The following is a 20,680-nucleotide window of genomic DNA, read 5'->3' as shown; positions in this document are numbered from 1 at the left end:
ACTAAGAAGCTCATTTCCCAAACTGTAATAAGGTGTGTTTTATGAGTCACCATCCGTGAGATTGTTAAGTCTCAGAGGGCACCAGAGTACCAGCAACTTTCTTTGCAATAGATTTATAGACATTATCCACAGTACAAAAATATTTGACATCAAATAGAAGAAAATTCTGAATCCCTTTCTAGGCTGGTCCTGGCCACTGATAAAGATAAGCCCAATGCAAAGTAAATACATTAATGAACTACCACATTTAATGGGGACAGCAGAAAGTAAGTTGGATCCTGAAAAGTAATGTAGTATTGTAATTAAGAGTAGTGTTTTAATTAAGGGTTGTGACTTGAACTATTGTCTGGGATTTTAGAACTAGAGTTCCCCATTTCTGAGCTTTTCTCCCCAAATGAGATACAGGAATTAGGCATATTAATTTAAGAGGTTTTATGACATTAAATTATTAGAAAACTCAAGAACTAGTGTTCAATTAGTTGTAGTAATACAAATGCTAAGACAAAACCTGAAATTGTAGTCAGAAAAACTGAACGTTGAATTAGATGAGATTAGAAAACTACCTAAAGTGATGTAATTAAAGGAGATTTTTTTCATCAGATAATAAGCAGACAAATTTGTGCCAAAGAAAAGCCTGACAACACTCCAGCCATCAAACAAAAACCACTACTGAGTGTCTGAAGACAAGGAAGTCACATGGGAATTCCTTTTAAGCTTATCTGGCTGACCCCAGAGTTTGAGGGTGTGAAGAGTTGTCTGCATTAGTATTCAGCTTTTATGCTGGTTTTTGCACCACCATTGTCAGGTCCAGGAAGAAGCTACAGCCTGTCAGGTCCAGGAGAAAGCAATACAGATGTGGGTGATGAATTTCTTTCAGAGTGTGAGCTATTAACAAGTAGATTAGTCAGTGGGCTAGGTGGGAGGGATGATACACAGGGCATAAAGGGAGCCTGTCACTGAGTCTCCACAAAGAGTTATGAATTATATTTCTGAACACATTAAAGGTGATCTGTTTTTAAAGGTGATTTTAAAGTAGCTTTTATACACATGAATTATTTTTACCTCTTTTTAGAAGTCTTTACTTCATATAAATACTTTGAACTGAGAACACTTGTCTCATTCACAATGAATTGTACACTCTGGGGTGTTGCTCTTCAAAAACTTGACCTTGTCACAGCTCACATTGTCGCAACACTGCAGATCGTTTGAAATCTAGGGCATTGTTTGGTCTGTAAATCACACTTACAGTTTCCGGTATTCCTGCACAAGGTAAACTCCCAAGAAACAAGAACAAAAAATACTGTGAGCAGAGATGACTCCAGGATTGAGAAAAGCACCTATTTGCTCTCTCTCTTAGAGAACTGGAAGTTGTACTGTTTCCTCTACCTCAGTGTCTGCAGGCCTAATTCCAAACAAAGGCAAGGCCTTTGTGTCTTTACAGATGACGACACAAATAAAATATTAGTTTACACCACCTTACTCACTTTTGTAATAGTAACTCTATACAACTGCCACTGCAAGAATATCTGTTTCTGCTGGCCCTCTGTGTGCTACTTGGTGTGTCTAGTTCTTCAGCAAACAGAAAACTAATATTGTCCTGCATGAAGTGGGCAGACTACTCCTAGAATTACTGTGGGAGATGGCATAAATGATCTGCTAGGAAAAGTTTACAGCTCTACTCAGCATGTTGTGACAACTGTTAGCAAATGGGCTGCACTGCCCTCAGTTGCTGGTGAGGTGCTTCCTATCAGGGATTTAATATCTAAGGGGATACATTCCCCCTCAGGAGAATGCAAATAGCAGTTTTGTAACAGTAATAGTCTACTGTTACCAAAAAGCATGTTGGAATGTCACAGCCTATATAAATTCTGTCTGAGAGTCCTACGTGAGCTGCTTGTCATCTCCCAGAGTGTCTGAAACCTTTGCAGACCCTGGGAGACATTCTGGAAGATGTTAAAATTCACCAGTGACATTCATGACTGAATAGATATTCCCCAGCTTCCATCCACAGTTATAAAGCCTCCTGTACATTACTTATTCCTTTATGGCTCTTCACAAAGGAACCTGGGGCACACCAAGCTCTGTGCAGTTTTCTGGCCAGCACAGACTGTGCACTGTGTTCACCATAACAATATTTATTGTGGTCAGACACTGCTGACCTTTTCCATTGCTGAGCTACTACCTGCAAATTCTACAGAAGAAATGTCTTTGGTTCAAGAAGCTGGATTTAGTTTTAACTAGACTAAGTAACATTCAAAGTGTTTATGTGCACAGTCCAAGGGCAGCTCCTGCTCTGCTTCACAGCTCCCTTTGCAATATCCAGGAGCACCTCTGGACTGTCAAAACTGTTTAAGTCTGGACTGAATATGTTTGGGAATAATGTGCACATACCATTAGTCCTGATAATACTAAAACAGGGAAATAGTCTCCGGATTTTTTTTCCTGGTCACAGAAGTTCTTTTAAGTTCAGGGGTAAATTCCTTGGCCTGTTACAGTATGTGTACATTCTATTAACTCACTGACATGAGGATTTCAGTAAAGATATTTCCTTGGGTGCTTAGGACTTGGATAAAATTTTGTGAACTTGGGCTAAGTACTTATGAAATCTGGGTCAAATAATGGCTGATGCAGAAATTATGGAAGACTGGGGTATAAGACTTTTTTTGGGTCTTGTTTGCGTATAAAACTAGTAGTTTATATTAAATATTCTTCCATATGTTCAAATATTCATGTAAACATTTGAAAGATATGCAGTATCTTACAACAGTATCATTTACACAAAGTAAATAAATCACCCCATGAAAGAAAACTTTAACTATGCCAAACATTTCAAGAATGGGAGCTCAGAGGAAAAAACACTGCCAAGACATAAGTAGTATCACATCACCTCTATCTGAAATCTAACACTTATAATTAAGAATTTAAGAGAATGGATTCTCAGCCATGTATATCACTGCCCAGAACTGGCAGAACAGAACTAACAGTGTTGAACACTTTGGGGTATTACAACTCAGGTGGTTATTCACAGATGTATTCAAGACCATTGGCTAAAACCTGTAATAGGATTGGACTGTGAAACTAATTCAGAGACCACTTCTTGACACCTCTGAGACTGATGTGCAATTAATCTGTTCATGTCAAATTATGTAAAATAAAAGCACATAAAGAAAGTGCTCTCAAATATTTCAAGAAGAGGCAGTACAGACTAAGCGTAAAAATATGATGTAGTAATTTCAGGCACTACTAAAGAAGGAAAAGTTGTTTATTTTTAAAAAGTCTCAGTTCCTTCTTTTCTAAAATAAGACCTATCCCATGCCAACCTCAGAAGAGAGTACTACACATTAGCTAATATCTAAACTATCCTTTGAAAAATACAGTGATGAATGAACTTGCAAAGTGTACCCATAGATATAAGCAATACCATTACTTGCAGAGAAAACAGATAATCCACAACAATGGAGATCAATCTACCAGCAGATAAATTGATATTATTATTATTACTGCCAAACAACACTTTGAGTTTCTTAATAACTGTAGATTTTGGCAGGAAAAAGATAGTAGTATTTACTGCTCATAATCTCAAATCATGATGTTGTATGTGTATTTCTTGCAGATTACAATGGGAGTTTTGTGAGCTCATCAGTTTTGTAAATCCAAATACTTATGAATGTCGTTTTGCCACTATGTGAATTATGCAGCCTGTGAAATCCCACCCGAATAGGATTTTCCTGTGTGGGGGAATGAATGCATCTAAATTCTGACCCAGCACTATTTCATGTCCAAAAGGAGTTTGCTTTATACTCAGGTTACAACAAAAGTAACAAGAAGAATTCACTGTCACATTATTGGGGTGAAAAGAACACTCATAGTCTCCTACCATGGATGGGAGTTCCTAAGTGGGTTTTCTTAAAGCTTCTTCTGAAAGTATCAGGACTGGCCACAGTCTAATTGAACTTGGCGGGGGGGGGGGTTAGTGGTCTGAGCTATATGACAACTGCTACCTTCCTGTGGAAAGCCTATGTAAGTATTTGTGCTCCTAGAAAAATGTACAGAGGAAGTACTTTCTACTTCTTATCACAAATGAAGGTATCCTTCTCTGCTTTTGGAATACTAAGAAGTCTGAACTCAGTGTGGCTGTAGGATGCCAGCTGGGAAAGACAAAAGAGAAAAGAGAAACAGCCTGGGGATTTTCATGAAGCTCTGGAGCATTCCATACATATGGAAGCATTTGAAGTAGCACTAGCAGTGGTGCCAAATTACCTCTGCTCACCATAAAAGCCATCTTCCTGCCATGGCACCTGCAAGAGAACATTTCTGAGGTGTCAGCTGCCATCAGTTTGATTTTGCAGGCTAAGGGGGCAGTGACATCTTATTTCCCATGTATTGATCTGCTTGAAATTCAGTCTACAGAGGGCAGAAGGTGAAAGTAGAAAAAAACAGTAAAGTAGAAAGAAACTCCTTTGATTTTGGGTGAGGTGGGAGAGGCACAGACTGGATATGTAGCAAAGCAGCACACTTCTCCACTCTGTAGTTTTTATCAGCTGCATTGTTAATTCCCTGCAGTGTCTGTACATTCACATGTACTCAAAGTAAGCCATAACTTAAGAGTATTTAACAGTTTATAGTAGGCTCAAACTTCATTGGAGGCAAGTATCACCCCTCTGAATATAACTTAGTTTATGTTTTCATGCACTTTTACATTGTTTTGTCATCGAATCTTTGTAAAAAAACCCAAATTATTTTATCATAATGGCTACTCCTCTCTTTAGGTCTCCTTTTTGGTCTCGGCTTGTGCCAGAGTCCAATCTTTCCTAAATGACTCTTTCCAAATGAATGTCATCATTATCATGGTTGTCTTCAGTATTTTTTTTTTTTTTTTTTTTTTTTTTTTTTTTTTTTTTCCTTTTTTTTTTTTTCCAATATATATTAGCAGCTTTAGATGTTATCTCAGAACAACTGAGCTGGGGACACCATGGACAGGTGCTGGGCAAGATTCTTTACATAGCTCTTCTGGGGCAAGGCACCTTAACCCTTGGCCTCTGACAGCTGTTGTTCTTCTTGTCCTGCATTTACTAAGGATTTCTCTCTCTGCTGTCTGCATGTCCACAGTCCCTCTTGTTCTACTCCTGGACCTCCCAAATTCTTGCCTTTATGCACCTCCTGCAGTTCCAGCCCTGGACTGGAGAGATCATGAGCAGAATCTAAGCTATGCAGATTCAGCCTATTGAACTGTTTCTGGATCAGGTGGACTTTGCTTTTTTTTGTTTATTTGTGTGTTGGGTTTGATGGGAGTTTTTCAGTTGAGTTTGGGGTTTTTTTGGGAGGATGCATGTCTTTTTTTTTTTTTTTTTTTAGATTTATTTGCTCTTTTCTTAATTTTTTTTTAATGTTGTCTTAGAGACACAGGTTAAGTTGCAACTCTATCTCTTCCTATTTTGTGGGCAGAGAGAGCAGAATGGCAGCCTCCAGGATGCAGTGTTTACATTTCCTCCTTCTCCAGTGTAGCCTGCTGCATGATTCCATATGATCTGCTGGATTTCAGTGCAAAGGCCATGGTCCAGCACTCACACAGCATCTCTGTGTTCATCGGCTTGCACTCACTAGAGGCTTTGTGAAAAAAAAGATGTCTCTCATGACATGCACATCTGCTTTGGATTTTTGCATCTGTAATATAATTGTTTCCTAAAAATATATTCACGTTCTTTTTGCACTCACTTTTTTTTGTTGTTTTTAAGAAGACTAATGACATTTGTTTGCTAGTGTGGAATAGGACTTAAATTTTCTTACAGCCTAACCACAAATGCACAAATTCAATGATCTTGTTATCGGTTGTGTAACCCTGATCAATGTCAGAGACATAATAATCACTTTCCTATTCCATGCAAGACAGACCTCATGCAAGGACATCTGCTCTTTCATTGGCAGGTTTATTTCCTATCATAACACGTGGCAATTGATATTTATATCTCATCTTGGCATGGTACATTTGACATGCAATCAAAGGGGTCCCCAGAGTATTGGAGCCCTTTCTGTAGCCATTTGAAAGGCACTTGCTCTTAGGGTTTGAGCCTCACAAATCCCCAAACCCTGGCTCATTTTGTACTTCAGCTATTTAACTAACACTCCTGTATTTTGCAATGATACAGTTAAAAGGAGAACTAAACGTTAGTATCCAGTGGTGAAAGTTAAAATGTGCACCTCAGGGTTGTCTCAGCTGCAAGATTTGGAAAGCAGCTGTGCCACAGTGATACACTTCATAACCATCAAGGACCACAGTTAGTCCTCAGAAACTCACTGCCTCTGCAGAGCTTTCCTGACAACAGCTAGTGCAGCAAATGGCCTTCCCCGCTCAAACTCACATTTGGAAATCCACTTAGTGATATTATTTTAAACTCTTCCTGAAAGTTATAGTAGTATTGGTTTCCTACAGCAGCAGGAGGAAGTTGACATCCCAAGGGGTTTCTGTTGTGGACACGTGAACTGTATGTATTCAGATGTGTGTATGTGTGTGTGAGCAATTTCTTAAAATGTTGTGCCTTAGTTTTGACCCATGTTTTTCCTCTCCTTTATCATTAATTTGAAATTAAAATATAGAAAGCATGTTTCCTATGTTCACTGTCATTTCATGGACAAAATAAAATCTCCTTTCTTGAAATCTCTCAGCTACTCAAAGCAGTCTTGTCAGTAGAATGCCTAAACGATGTTCCCAAAATAAATTTTCTCCCTGTCTCAGTCCTGTGCTCAGAATCTGTTTTCTTTACCTCATTTTCAGATCTAATTTTCCCAGGGCTTCTATTGCATTATGTTCTCTCTGCCTTTGCTCCCAGTCTCCAAGAGAAATGCAAACCTAATTAAAGACACATAGCATTTTTAGGCTATATTAGTTAGAGACATTTTGATTGAGAATAGGCTTGCATGAAACCATGGGAAGTTGTTTCCAGGCTTCTTTTTTGGGAGAGAGATGCCACAAGCTTGCTCCCAACTTACATAAAGGAGATGCAAAGAAAATATTTCAGAGAGAGTGCCATAAATACTGTCACCAGTACAGGCTGTGGGCTGATCTGCTGGAAAGTAACTCTGCAGGGAAGGATCTAAGGGGTCATGGTGGACAACAAGATGTTCATGAGCCAGCAGCGTGCACTTGTGGACAGGAAAGCCAAGGGTGTCATGGGGTGCCTTGGGAAGAGCATTGCCAGCAGGTTGAGGGAGGTGACCCTGGCCCTCTTCTCAGCCCTAATGAGGGGCATCTATAGCATTGTGTCCTGGTCTGGGCTCCCCAGGACACGAGAGACATGGAGCTCCTGGCTCAGGCCCAGCAGAGGGTGACAAAGATGATTAAGGGACTGGATCATCTCTCTTATGAGGAAAGGCTGAGGGAGCTGGGCCTGATCATCCTTGATAAGAGACCACTGAGAGGGAAACTCATCCCTGTTTGGAAGTGTCGGAAGGGAGGGTGTTGAAAGGATGGATCCAGGCTCTGCTCAGTATTGTTGCTCTGCTGGGCAACAGTAAAAGAAGCAACAGGCAGAAACTGATACATAGGAAGTTCCACCTGAATATAAGGAAGAACTTCTTTACTGTCAAGGTGACCAAACACTGGAACAGATTGGCCAGAGAGGCTGTGGAGTCTCCCTCACTGGAAATATTCAAGAACAATTTGGATGCAATCCTGTGCAATGTGCTCTGTGAAGACCCTGCTTGAGCAGAGAGGTTGAACGAGATGACCTCACCTGTGATCCCTTCCCAGCCTTTCCCATTTTGTGATAAGCATGTCAATCAGGTGCATGGGAGTACATGCATTAATACAAGCATTTATGTACATATATTTAACACATAATGTGCATATATTTAATATATGTACAATTCTTTTCTTACAGCTCATGTTGGCGTGATAAAAGCATGCATGGCATTTAAAAGTTTGTTCAGCAAGCAGTCCTTGCCACATGACTAGATGCAAGCCCACTCCATGACCTGATCCACAGCTGTGCTTCTCAGATCACTGTGTCCGTGGCTGTCCATAGTGCCAGGATATGATGACATAGCACACATTGTTTTCCCTCACATTATCACTAATTATCAAATGGAAACAGTACTGTGTTTATACAATATATATCTTTGTTGCAACAGAGACGAGTCAATTCGAGGAGAGGAAAAGCTCAGTCACAGAAAAGAGGATGTAACAGAAACAGAAGATAAGTTACTTTCATATCACACATTATCACCCTGAAGTTACTTGTTACCCTGACACAAATTTTGATCCTTTCTTTCATGAGGTGCTAGAGTAGAACCATTTCACAGGATCAACATGAAGATGCCCAGTCAGGCCATGTGTGTTCCTAGCACAGTATCCTAACCCTGAAGGTGGTCAACAGTAAATGTCTATGACAGAGTACAAAAGGGGGGCGAGAATAAAATAACAATTCTGAAAGTACATATGTTCAGCTGAAAAATTTAAAGATGGGGATTTGAACTACAAATAGTGTGTCTATGTATTTAATAGGCCCTGATGGGTCGATTTGTGAAATTGTACAAATGGCTTTTGAATTTTTTTCCATACAAGCTTTTGGAATCAATAAGGTTTTTGATGATGATACAGTGAAAATATACCTCTATTGAAGATTTTTTTTTTAATTCTTCAGTTGAAGTCTGAACAGTTTTAGCATGTACTGGGAGGAGGAGTCTTTTACATTGCAAATTAATTTTTGGACTCCATGATCATGTACAGGAATGCAGGCTGAAAAGCAGAACCAAATGAGGCATTAGGGTTTAAGCCTTGCAAGGCATAAAATACATCTACCAAACAGCATCCACACCTTCTAACAGAATAATGTCCAGAATCTCTTCAGTTAGGCAGAAACAACTTTATCCAAATTGCTACATTTCCTATTTTGAACCACTCTGAAAGATAAGGGTGTCATTTAATGACACTACTATGACTCAACTTTAACATATACAATCCTAATTTGAGAGACTTATGGCTTAAAATTTAGGAGTCCTTTCCACTACAGCTTGCACTTTTCATCAACCTGAAAAGTGTTCATGTTTTTACTTAATGACATATAAACAATATACTCTTATATGGACCAACATACTACCTTAAAGAAACTCAAATTCAATTGTTGTTTAGACAGCAGAGTCAGCTCAAGAAGTTTGAAACATGCTGCAATTAATTCTCATTTGCTGACAGAATACAGGATATTTGCTTTAAGGAGTTTAAAAAGAAAAATAGAATCTATTGCTCCCACCTTCATGTTGACAGCGTCCCAGGACAACAAGCACCCTGTCTCTTTCACAGCCATTCTTGCCTGAGCTATCCTAGAAAACTCATAATTCTTTCACAGTCACTATGAAAAACAGCCTACAAATTATTTTCCTTCATAAGAAGCCCACATGCATAAGAGGAAGGTTTTTCTAATAGCATTTCAATTTGTAAGACTTTGGCTTAATTTTCCTTGTTTGTTTCTAAAAGCCAGATTTAACTTCATGCTAACAAAAGGTCCTAGGCCTTGTCTATAATGCAGTGAACAAGGGTACCACTTACAGAAAATTCTGTAAACAGTGGCCCACTAGAAATGTGAACCACATTGCACTCCCCTACTCTGTCAGCTGCCCTTGCTGCTTTGGCTCTGTACTCTTTTGCCCTGTAGGTCACTGCCTCTCTATGTGCTTGGCTGACATGTAGCTAGTGCTGCTCACAGAAATCAGAAGCCTCAAAAATCTGCAACAGCTAAATACAAGTGAATCTACCAGCAAATAGAATCTGTTGAGCCTCTACATTTTTGAGGCTATATGTGTATTAAAAGCTCTTCTCAAGCCTTTGAATCAGAATTTGCAGAATGTGGGGTCTAAGTATTGGTGATTTTGTTTCTATTGAGAGAAAATGTTCTGGCAGAATTTCAACCAGACCTGGCACTGAGCCCCATTAATTTCCTCACAAATGCTTTTCTTATGGGTTTTCCTGATTAAACTGTGATTGTAACAGATTGATATTGGCAGAGTTTAGATACACATTTGGATCTGGAGTAAGTGCACTATTACATACTTAAAATTGAAAAAAAATAGCTGCACTTCTGCTGTTTGGGCCCAGATAGTTAACATAAACCATGCTCCTTTCTGCAATCACAGTATTTGTATTTCATTCCATCACTCTGACTAAAACATGACAGCAGTTACCTTTCTGAACAAATTCCAAAAAGCTCATATACTTCCAACTATTTTGTCCCTTGCTGTGCTGAGGATGTCTTCCCAGGCTACTACGGCTGCTTCTCCTCTCCCATATTTGGAAGTTGGCCTTCAGCATGGAGATCCCTTGTGGGTTTCTGTTTAAATTCCAGAGTCACTGTTGCACATTACCATTTCCTTCAGCTGATGTAAATCAAATACAGTATGAGTGAAAAATGTGAGTCTAGCCTTGGCTAAGTGCTTTGCAAGGGGAACTGTGATGAAGGCAGAACGTTTGTCTCAGGAGGCAAGGTTTCACAAGCACAGCACACTTTGCACAGTGGGACATTGCTGAGGCTCTGGCCCCTCTTTCAGCACCAGTTTGCACACACTTTACCATTGAGTTGGCAGTGCTGACAAAGTGTGCAACAGAGGAGGACCCACACAGAAAATATTGTTGCCTGGCATCAGGGACATTTTTCTACGCACAGATCCCAAAACCAAAACAGGAATTTCATTTCACCCCTGGCATTTTAGGGCATTGGGAGCAAATTTAATAGCCCATAATTTTTTCTTCTCATCCTCCAGCAGCATCAAGACAGCAGAACCCAAACAGCTCCTAATTTCAAAAAATGTCAATTTTTTTATTAATCAACTGTTGCCCTTCGTAAGTGCACTGAATACATGATACTGTATTGCATATAATGCCTTAAATAGGAATCACTTTGAAACATTTTAACAGAACTAATAGTTTATAACCAAGCTCCTTGATGTCAGGATTTATGAACTTCTCATTCCTATCTCTGAATACTGACATGACAGTGTCACCTGTGGAATGGGGCAAAATACCACTAACAATTGATACCTCCAGGAAAGCAAGGCAAAGCACAGGGATCTTCCCTATGGATAAAAGATTCACAGTTTGATTTTTAATAGCTAGGAATCTAGCTATAGAGGAGACTAAGAGAAAGATGATAATTTTTTGGTATACTGAAGAGATTCTAAAACAAAACTTATGGACATAATATGCCATGGGAACAGACTTTTCAGGCCCAATAATGTAGCATGAATCAATGTCATTCTGGATTCTTCCCTTTGCAGCAGGATAAAACTCTCCTACACTCTCCTAAAACAACCCTAATGAACTTTAAAATCATGAATGCCAGTGTTGAATACACACTGGCCTTTCTGTAATGCCACTGCATTTTATGTGGAACAGAGAACAAAAAGGTTCACAAAGCAATCTTACAATGAGTCCTGCTGAATTTTCCCCAAGTACAAGGTCCATTTATATGAAAATAGCTGCAAGTTCAGGATCTGGGGGCAGGAAAAAGGAAGTATTTTTGCATTAGGCTAATTGTCTTTCTCTATTGTAATTACTTAAAGCTCCTTTGAGACGCTTGAAGAGTTTTAGTCAAGACATGTTACTGAATACACACAGATAAGAAACTCCAAAGTTAGTTCCAAAAAAAGTATATTTATTCTGTGGATTTATATCTCCACTGTATATGGAGGGAGTTTATAAACTGATACAGGAATTAAGTGCTATCTAGCATTTCCTCTTTGAAGTCTAATTTGGCCATTTAGTATTTGTTGATGTCAGTAAACTCCTTTAGCTACTAATATATGGCTACAAATCTTTAACTTGCACATTAAATCAGATAATTATAGAAGCCATAAAGAAACTATGAAAATGTTAAAGATCTCTACAATTATGCAGTTAAAAGTCAATCACATACAGGCATATATGGGAAGAGTTCATTATTACTCCATATGGTCCTTCTTAATTTCAGCCAGTGGCTTTCCAAGAAGTGTTGGCCAGTCTAAAGGCTTTGACTTTGTGGTGAATTTGAACACAGGAAGAATTGCAGAACCCCCCAAGTCTGTTAATCCTGCAGTACGGAAATAAATAACTTATGAGACTCCAAAGCAGCAGAACACTTAAAATTTCAGACCAAGCTTACACTTCCCAGCACACACATGCTTTAATACTTGAGTAAATCAAATCCAATACAAGGAACCACTAGGAAAGGAGCTGATCCATACAAGCACCTAATATTAGAAGCTGGGAAAAAAGCCTGCAGAGGCACTGATGAACATGTACCCCTGCTCCCAAAAAATCAAGTATTGCTTAGATCATCTTGGAGTCTGATTTGGATACAGATGTCCTTGAAATGAAATTGAACACACCTGCAAACAAAAATACTTAACAAAAGGACTAAGTATCAAGATCTGTTCTTGCGAGGCAGATAAAAAATATGAGAACTTATTGTAGGCATCTCACCTGAGATTCTGTCCATTTAAAGTAAAACAGGGGAAGCTTAAACTGATCAATAGGAGTAATTTAAAACAGCCTCTTCTTTTTAAGGAACTACACCAAGACCATACCAGAAGTCAGTTGCCACATCTCAGTTGGTAGATGCAGCAGAACTGTAAACTGCTTGATGACAAAAGCCTTACTGCTCTCACAAAGCATGCTCTTGGAAAGGAATCACTGAGCAGCAAAGGCCATTTAAAGCCAAATGACAACACCCACATGAGGTTTAATATTATTAACTTGAACACATTTGACATCTTTGGTTTGTCTCAATTTTCTTGTGTCTGTGTATAGAAATGACCATAAATATTAGCCGAAATCCCTATTTACAAAATGAATGTTTAGACTATTAAAAGGGTCACCTACTGTAAATAAAGCCCTTGGATTGTTTACCAGGTAGTCAATTATACTGACAAGCTCTGAGCCAGTATGAGTCAAGCTCCTGAAAACCACCTGTTGCTCTATGAAACACTGAAATCTACTGTAGGTTAATAGTAATGTCAACACAAGAGTAGAAAGACTTTTTGTTTGCATTTACTTACTGTGTAATTTTAACTGCACATACACCATCATATGTGCTTTGCACGTACATGAAAATATATTTTCACCTGCAATTTTTTTAGAAGAAAAGTTGACAACTGTTTTTGAACCTCATCCCTAGTTAGCAATTTCTAGAATAAACACACAAAAACATACATTTATTATGCTTACCTTTTTTTCTACGTGTTTCATGTTCTTAAAAACATTCATTGAATTTTGTTGTTACAATTGGTGCAATACTTACTCCACAATAAAACATGTCAGGATGCAGTGTAGTTAAAAAAAGTTTTGGGTTTTCAGTACAGTAACTGAGAAGAAAAATGAAAAAAAAAAAAAAAATTAACTACATTTGCACCCTTGGTTTCCCAGCAGAACTTCCAGCAAGAAAACCCTTGCAGGAAACAAGGAATTGGTAGCAGCCTTCTCAGCTGACCTAAGGCCCACTGTGTCTGCACAGCAACAGAACACAGCTATAGAAGGGCAGCTGGGAACCAAGTGGTGTTGTGGGATGAAACAAAGTTTGTGTTCAGGAGCTGGATGACAACTGTGATGTAAATTTTCCAGTTGTAACAGCCTGCCCCCATCTAGCTCAGATAATGACTGATGATGAGTCACTGTATAAAAATTCTGAAGTGTTGGTGGCATTGCAGTTCCTAGAACACAGCCAGCCAAGATGCAGAACTAAACAGAACCTAACCTGGTTTCATGGTGAAAGTCAAATAAATAATGGCAAGGCACATTGACAGGCCATTATGGTGAAGTTACACTGTCAAACACCTTAGTAATGTGCTCTTTCTTTCTCCAAGGTCGTAGTTTATTAGGCATGAAACTTATTCCTCCTGTGCCAGTCACCTACACACTAGAGCTATTAGTACATTGATACATTCTACAACAAACTCATGACAAATTTAAAATTTATGGTGGGCATTACCATGGAAAGAAAGAAAACCCCAACTTCTAATTTAAAATTCAATCATCCATTGCTTACTCCCTAGATTACCCAAAGTTAATGCTTGATAAGAGGGAAATGCAGAATGTTCCCTGATCAACAGTAGCCTCCAATTCTCCAGAAGCTGATAAAAAGAGAGTATAAACCTTAAATTTCAACATATGCTTAAATCTTCATATGATCAAGACACATACAATCCAGTTTATGCAATATATGAATATAGCATTCCTGTAAATTTCCTCAGGTAGCTAATTAGTTTTTACTCAGAAAAGTTAGAAGTTGGTCCAGTAAAGGAACGAAATCAGATGATTCCAGGGAAAAGTAATTAATCACAGACAAGTGTATTTACCTAGAAAGCCTAATTCTTCTCTGCTGTGGTACCTACTACTGAAAATAACTACTGTAAAATGGAGGCTAGTGCATTGAACTAATCAGACACATTCACTCCAATAAAGTATTAATACAAGCAAAATACCTTAGAATTGCAGACAACTGCAGGTTCATGAATTTCTTTACAAACAGCTCAGTTTCACTGCTCCTGCCACCTGCAGCTCCAGTGGCATGTACCCTGAGCATGGGATACAGAACTCTCCAAAAGACACTGTGGCATAGCACTGCAGCTATACTTTTTTTTTTTTTTTTTTGTAAGCACACAGTGTCCTCCATTTTTCCACCTAAGCCTATTGCTGCTGTATTCATGCATCTCACTTACCTCAGTGGAAGAAAAGAGAGAATTTCTTTGCTTCGTTAAAAGACTTGTGAAAAAAGGAGAATTTATTTGATCATTTGGGTCAGAGAGACACTATGCCCCTGTAGACAATGGAGATTTCCGTAAGCAGAAGAGTCTGTTGACATCAGGTTCTCTGCAGAAATGGGTTTAACTGGACTCACCTGAGTTTGGATGAAACACTAAAAGACATGGAAAGAATGCCTTAAAAGCTAAACCTTTCATTCTAAGCACATTAACTTATTTGAGATGCTGGTTCACCACGGTCATACTAATAATAGATATTACTTCTTAATAACGCTAACAATTTGAGTGTGTGGAAAGGAAAGGAGATTTTGCATCCCTTTATTTGTTTTGTTTGATATGAAATAACATATTGGAAAAGGACAAAAGAAATCACATGTTTCCATCCTGGGCTTTATAAACAGAAAACATAAAATCTATCATTACTTTCTAACCATCTACTAGGACCTGATGAATTAATGATTATTGAAGAACCTGGGGAAGCAACATCACAGTAAGAAACTGAACTTTTTGAAAAAAGTACCTGCCTCAAAGCTGCTACTCTTATGACATCAATGTGACAGCTGTGAATACTGCAAAGGAAAGAGAAAACTCTGTAAATTTAATACTTAAAAAAAAAACAAACCAAACCCAACAACAACAGTGTTACAAAAGCAGTGTTACATATATTGCTGTTAATTGCATGGAATATTGCTGGATGTGGCTTTAAAAATTAGGCAGCCACACCAACAGCACAGAGGAAATTTCAGTGATGGACATGCAGTACAGTCACATAATGTAAAGAATAAAATTTAAATTTTGTATGGGCAAAAATTACACAAATATAAGTGAAATAGTGAAACAGACTCTTAATGCCAACACATCCCAAATTCAAGTACAGATTTTGGTCCTGTAGGTAGGAAAAGTTTCAGGAGGCCACCGAAATTTTTCATTTGTTCTGTATTTAAATTTGCCTGTAGTAACTGTACGTATTTGAGCCACCACATCAGCCTTTTATAATATCAGATAACACTTTCCCCTGAAAGTTATATGCATAAACGTGCATATTCAGCCATAAGTCAGTACACACAACCCTAAATCTAAAGCAACTTTTTTAATCAAAGAGCTTCACTTATGTGCAAGTCCCACAAATGACTAAATATGTGGGGGTTATTAAGTTTGCATGCTTCCATTAAACAGAATTTAGCAGATTATTAGACATGGACTAATTGCTTTTTGTAATTCCCAGCTCCTGCACTCTGCTGTCCAGAAGGATTTATATCTATTCTGGTTATTAGTGATCCACAGTATGTGAAAGAGGCACTGCTGGGATGTATATGCTAAAAATGGTACCTGCTATACAGCCAATAGCAAACAACACAAGCTGCTCTTACAGTGCACAGTTCAAGTAACCTAAAACACTCATTACTGCTGAAAGACTGATACTGTAATTATGTTTTGCATGCCAATAGCATAATTTGATTATCTGTTATCAAGCCTCTTTCCAAACCAAGTGGGACAGTACAACATGCAAGTCAGTACTGTGACTCCTACCATTGGAGATTCAATAAATACACACAGAGAAATACAATTTCCATCATACTAAAATAGTATACTGTAAAACAGTAAACAAGCCAAAACACTTCTGAGCTAAAGGTGTTGCTAAGATTTCTTAAGTGTGCACAAAATCTGTTTTTTATGGCTTTTTAGGCCTACAACTTGTAACTGTCCCTGTAGCTCCCACCGTGACAACGCTGGTGTAAATTACAAAGAGACCCTTGAGCTCACACCAGCCTTACTGATTTAATTGCTCTTTATATAAGTCCCTGTGTCTCCTGGTAGGAGTGGCTGTGTTCAAACACTGCACAGAAAACACATTGTTTGCTCTGGAACACTTCACACCGCAACCTCGCCTGACAGGGACATTGATTTATCGCTTAAAATAGCAGCGCGAGGATTAAAAGGCAGACAATCCAGCAACAACTTTCCGAATCTGACCCTGCGCCCGTTTATCAAAAAAAGTAAGAAGTGCAGAGCGTAACTCCTCACTCACGTTTTATTTATTTTATTTTATTTTATTTACCACAAGTGCTGCCAGTGCCACAAGGAGAGCGGGGCAGGGCGGAGGGCGGGCAGAGCTCCTGAGGGCTCACCCCAAGCTGAGCTGGGACTGCCAGCCACGCTCCCTCACGAGGAAACTCGCGATTTATGTCCCTGATTATGGTTTGTACTCTTCCCGACACCACACCGCTCACCTAAGCGTATTTAAAAAAGCTCTAGTAATAGCGGTAAACCCCAAGCCGAGTTCACTCTCCCCACAGGGCCGCCGCCGCCTCAGCGCGGTCCCGCCATGTCCCCCCCTCAAGCCCTGAGGGGCGCCCGTGTGGAGCGGGGCGGCGGGACAGCCCTTCCCCGCCCGGGGCGGAAAGCGGCGCCCGCAGCCTCTCGCCACTTTTCCTCAGCGGGGGCGGAAGCGTTTTGGAGCCGCGCCCAGGGCGGGCCGGCCGCGGGCAGAGAACGCACGCCCCGCACGGAGCGGCGCGCCCCGAGCAGCGCCCGGGGACGGACAGCGGCTCCGGCCGGGAGCGCCACCTCCCCTCAGCCACCTCCCCTCAGCCACCTCCATCCCGGCCATGCCCAGCCACACACACCCGGCCAGGAGGTTACGCTCCGCCTCAGCCCAGCGATGCGAATTGGCGGCGGCGGCTGCAGGCGTGGCGCAGGAATCCCACCGCCCTCACCCCCCGCTGCCCCGGCACCCCGGCATTAATCGTCTCCTTATATGGACACCAGAATGTCTGACGTCACCCCGGCTCTGGGAAACCAGCGCCCGCGCACCCAAGCTCGGTTGGAAAGGCGGGTGGTGCGGGAAAGGCGGAGGGGCGGAGGGGGAAGGAGGCTCTGGAATGTTGATGGACGCGGCGTTGCGCCACTGGGAGCGGCGGCCGCGGCTCGGCCATTGGGGGAAGCGGCCGGGGGCGGGAGCCGCGGGCGGGGCGGGCTGTGGCGGTTGAAAAGCCGCCGCCTGGCTGAGGAGCGGCGCCAGTGCGGAGTGGGCGCTGCCAGCGGGCGGCAGGAGGGCAGCGAGTTCGAGTCCCGCCTCCGCGAGCCTGAGCCGGGCAGCCGCTTCTCCGTGTGCCGCTCTCCGCTCCGAGGCGAGGGGAGCTCGGAGAGGTCGTTTGGTTTCCTGTTCTTCCTCTTTTTCCTCTTAGCGCGGAGGCCGCGGCTTTCTCTGTGGGGCGCCAGCCCGCGGGGACGGAGTTTGGCAGGAGTTTGTGCTGAGTTTGGGCCCCGGCCCCCCGCCCCGCCGCCGCCATGCCCGTCTTCCACACGCGCACCATCGAGAGCATCCTGGAGCCGGTGGCCCAGCAGATCTCCCACCTGGTCATCATGCACGAGGAGGGGGAGGTGGACGGAAAGGCCATCCCGGACCTCACCGCCCCCGTGTCGGCCGTGCAGGCCGCTGTCAGCAACCTGGTGCGGGTGAGTAGCGGCGGCCGGCCCGCCTCCTCCGCGCCTTCTCCTGGGAGACACTTTGGCCGCCGCGGCCAAACTCGGGACTCCGGCGGGGGCCGCCAGCCCCGGGGTACCGCCGACAGGTGTCCCCGCCCCGCCAGGAGCGGCCGGGCCCGGGAAAGGGTTAAGCTGGAAGGCTTGTCTGGACCTCTGTCTGGGCTCCCGCCTGGAAGCCGCGTTCGCCTGTTCCCGCTCGGGCCGGGGAAGAGCCGGGAGAGCCGCGCTATGGAGCAGTGAGTTGTCCCAACAGAGAGTTGTTCGCCGTCTCGGAGCGAAGAAGCCTTTGCCCACCTGAGGAGCGGCATCAAATCAAAGCGCAGTAAAGCGCGGTAGTTGCGGCTGTTCAAACCCGCCCCGAAACGCTCTGTGGTTCTCTGCTGCCTAGGAAACTCCTATTTTAAGTGTGTGCGCTATAAAAGGCAAAATACTTAACTTGGCGTGAGCCTATCCAAAAAAATCCCAAACCTAACCAATAACAAACCCCAAAGGTCCCAGGCGTTTGGGTTTCATTTTAAAATCGGTGAAGGCTGGCCGTTCCTTATCAGCTTTGAGGCGGGACAGACCTGTGGCTTCCAGGCAAAGTCTGGAGCTGTAAATTGTTCTTGTTGCATGGCCTCGAGTGTGAGTTAGTGTTTGCTTGTGGGGAGCTAAAGGTGACGGAAATTTGGCCTGAGTCTCTCGGCTTCTCGAAAGCAGTTATGCATAGCTTGTCTCTTTAAGATCCGAGTACTCGCAGTATGGACACTGCACTGTGAGAAGTGCAAGTGACTAATGCATTTGCAATGTTCTAGTCGTATTAGTACTTTTATAATCAACAAAAGAATAACGAACTGTTGCAAGGCAGGAATATTTTCTTTGACATAGAAAGCACTGTGACATTGCCTACTCTTCTACTGCATTAAGAATTACCTGGTAATACTTACCTTGCACCTTTGTTAAGCTCGTTTACAGATACTGAGTAGTTCATTTTTGAACATCACATGTTGCTTGCTCATTTTGAATCCTGTGAAATTCTGCAATACCCCTTTGCCAGTAAACTTTGCCTTAAAATGAACAGCTGTGCAAGTTAAAATACTGTGTCACTGTTAACCAGTGTTTTAGTGCACTGAAGTCATGAGGCTTGTGGGCATAAGAAACTGTCAAGATGACTAATGTATGTGATATTTATCACGTTTTGGCCTGTAGTACTTGCTGCTGCTAGAGTAACTTGCCACTTTGAGATTTTGCAGTTTACTACAGTGTAACTGTGTCTCTTGGTCGCCATGACTATAAATATTACAGACTGTCAGAATACTTGTGCTTCTTGCTGACTTTAGCAGACACTCATCTTTTTGTGAAGAACAATCATTCTGCAGCAATTCACTGATGTAATAGGTGTTTTGGCTGTGAGGGTGTGAAGCCTGTGTGTATGAAATACTTTTCCTTGAAAGGAAGGCGTTGGAATATTGCTTTGCTTCTCTGAGCTAACCCTGTAACACTGGGTTGTGTGATTATTTTTCCCCACCCCTCCTTTCTCTCAAAAGAAACTTGTTCTGATAAAGTTTCATTTATTAGAGAAATGCAGAAACAAAATTCATTTCCTTTTGCAGCTTGATAATGCTCTTCTTTAATTTTGGGCTGTTTTGGAAGCATCTGTTTTTCTCTTCTTACCTGCTAGCGAGATAAAAGGAAAGATTTAATTATTTCTTCTGTGTTTATTCACAAAGAGCAAATAGAAGTGTAATCTGAGGTGGTAGTTACCAGGAAGATGCCCATTTCTGTTAAAATACAGCTTTATCTACAGTTGGAAAAATGCAGAATTAAAGTTCTGTTTCCTAGCTGGAGTTCCGTTTTCAGTACATCACTCTGAAGTGTAAGGTGATTTATGAAACAGCAGTTTCACAGGAGCAGGAGGATTTGTGCAGACAGGTTCTCAAATTACAAGCCTTCTGGTGGCATCCCAGGTGACAAGCAAAGATGGAATTATGAGTTGCAAGCAAGAGAGTAATGTAGCTGCTGGCTCATGTTGCTGTCTGCTCAGGGTTCTAAGTGTAGTGTGAGTACCACAAAGTACATAAAGAAAAGTGCTGAGGAGCAAGGAGGTTTTTTGTGTTAAATTTCCATATACAGCAGCACTACTTTCCAGCTGCTCAGCCTGTAGTAAGGATTCTGCACTTTGGAAAATGCAATATTTAATTGATTTAACTATCATGTCTGTAGGTAATTGCTGGTAGCAGTTTTGAAGTTTTGAGGCCCGTTCTTATGGAAGGCCTAGAAGGTGTACTGAGAGGGGAAACGGGCTAGGAAATGACTATATGGCTATAGGGAAGGACCTTATAATAATAATAACTTGAACATTCCTGAGATGGAGTTAGCACAATACACTATTCAAGATGGAACAGAGGTTGGTAGATATGAGAGACTTTTAGATGAGTCAAAAGTGGGGGTCCTCCTCCTAAATACCTTGACAGAGACCTCTGTAAAAGAA

General features: G+C 41.4%; 1 protein-coding gene across 2 annotated transcripts in view; it reads left to right on the top strand.

Moving 5' to 3' along the window:
- The first annotated feature begins 17,758 nt into the window (after positions 1-17,758).
- The window catches only part of VCL (vinculin), a 55,320-nt gene continuing 52,398 nt past the window's right edge, over positions 17,759-20,680 (top strand). Inside the window, exon 1 of one of the 2 annotated variants that reach the window (XM_083866303.1) lies at positions 17,759-18,180. In XM_083866303.1, coding sequence (XP_083722429.1) covers positions 18,013-18,180 — 168 coding nt within the window. In that variant the 5' untranslated portion in view covers positions 17,759-18,012. The remainder of the gene's footprint in view (positions 18,181-20,680) is intronic. The other variant, XM_083866302.1, reaches the window with a different exon arrangement.

This window comes from Zosterops lateralis (genome assembly GCF_965231275.1).
Source record: "Zosterops lateralis genome assembly, chromosome: 8".
Lineage (NCBI taxonomy): Eukaryota > Metazoa > Chordata > Aves > Passeriformes > Zosteropidae > Zosterops > Zosterops lateralis.
Note: the sequence above shows the minus strand (reverse complement) of the source record. Positions and strands in the feature narration are given on the sequence as shown.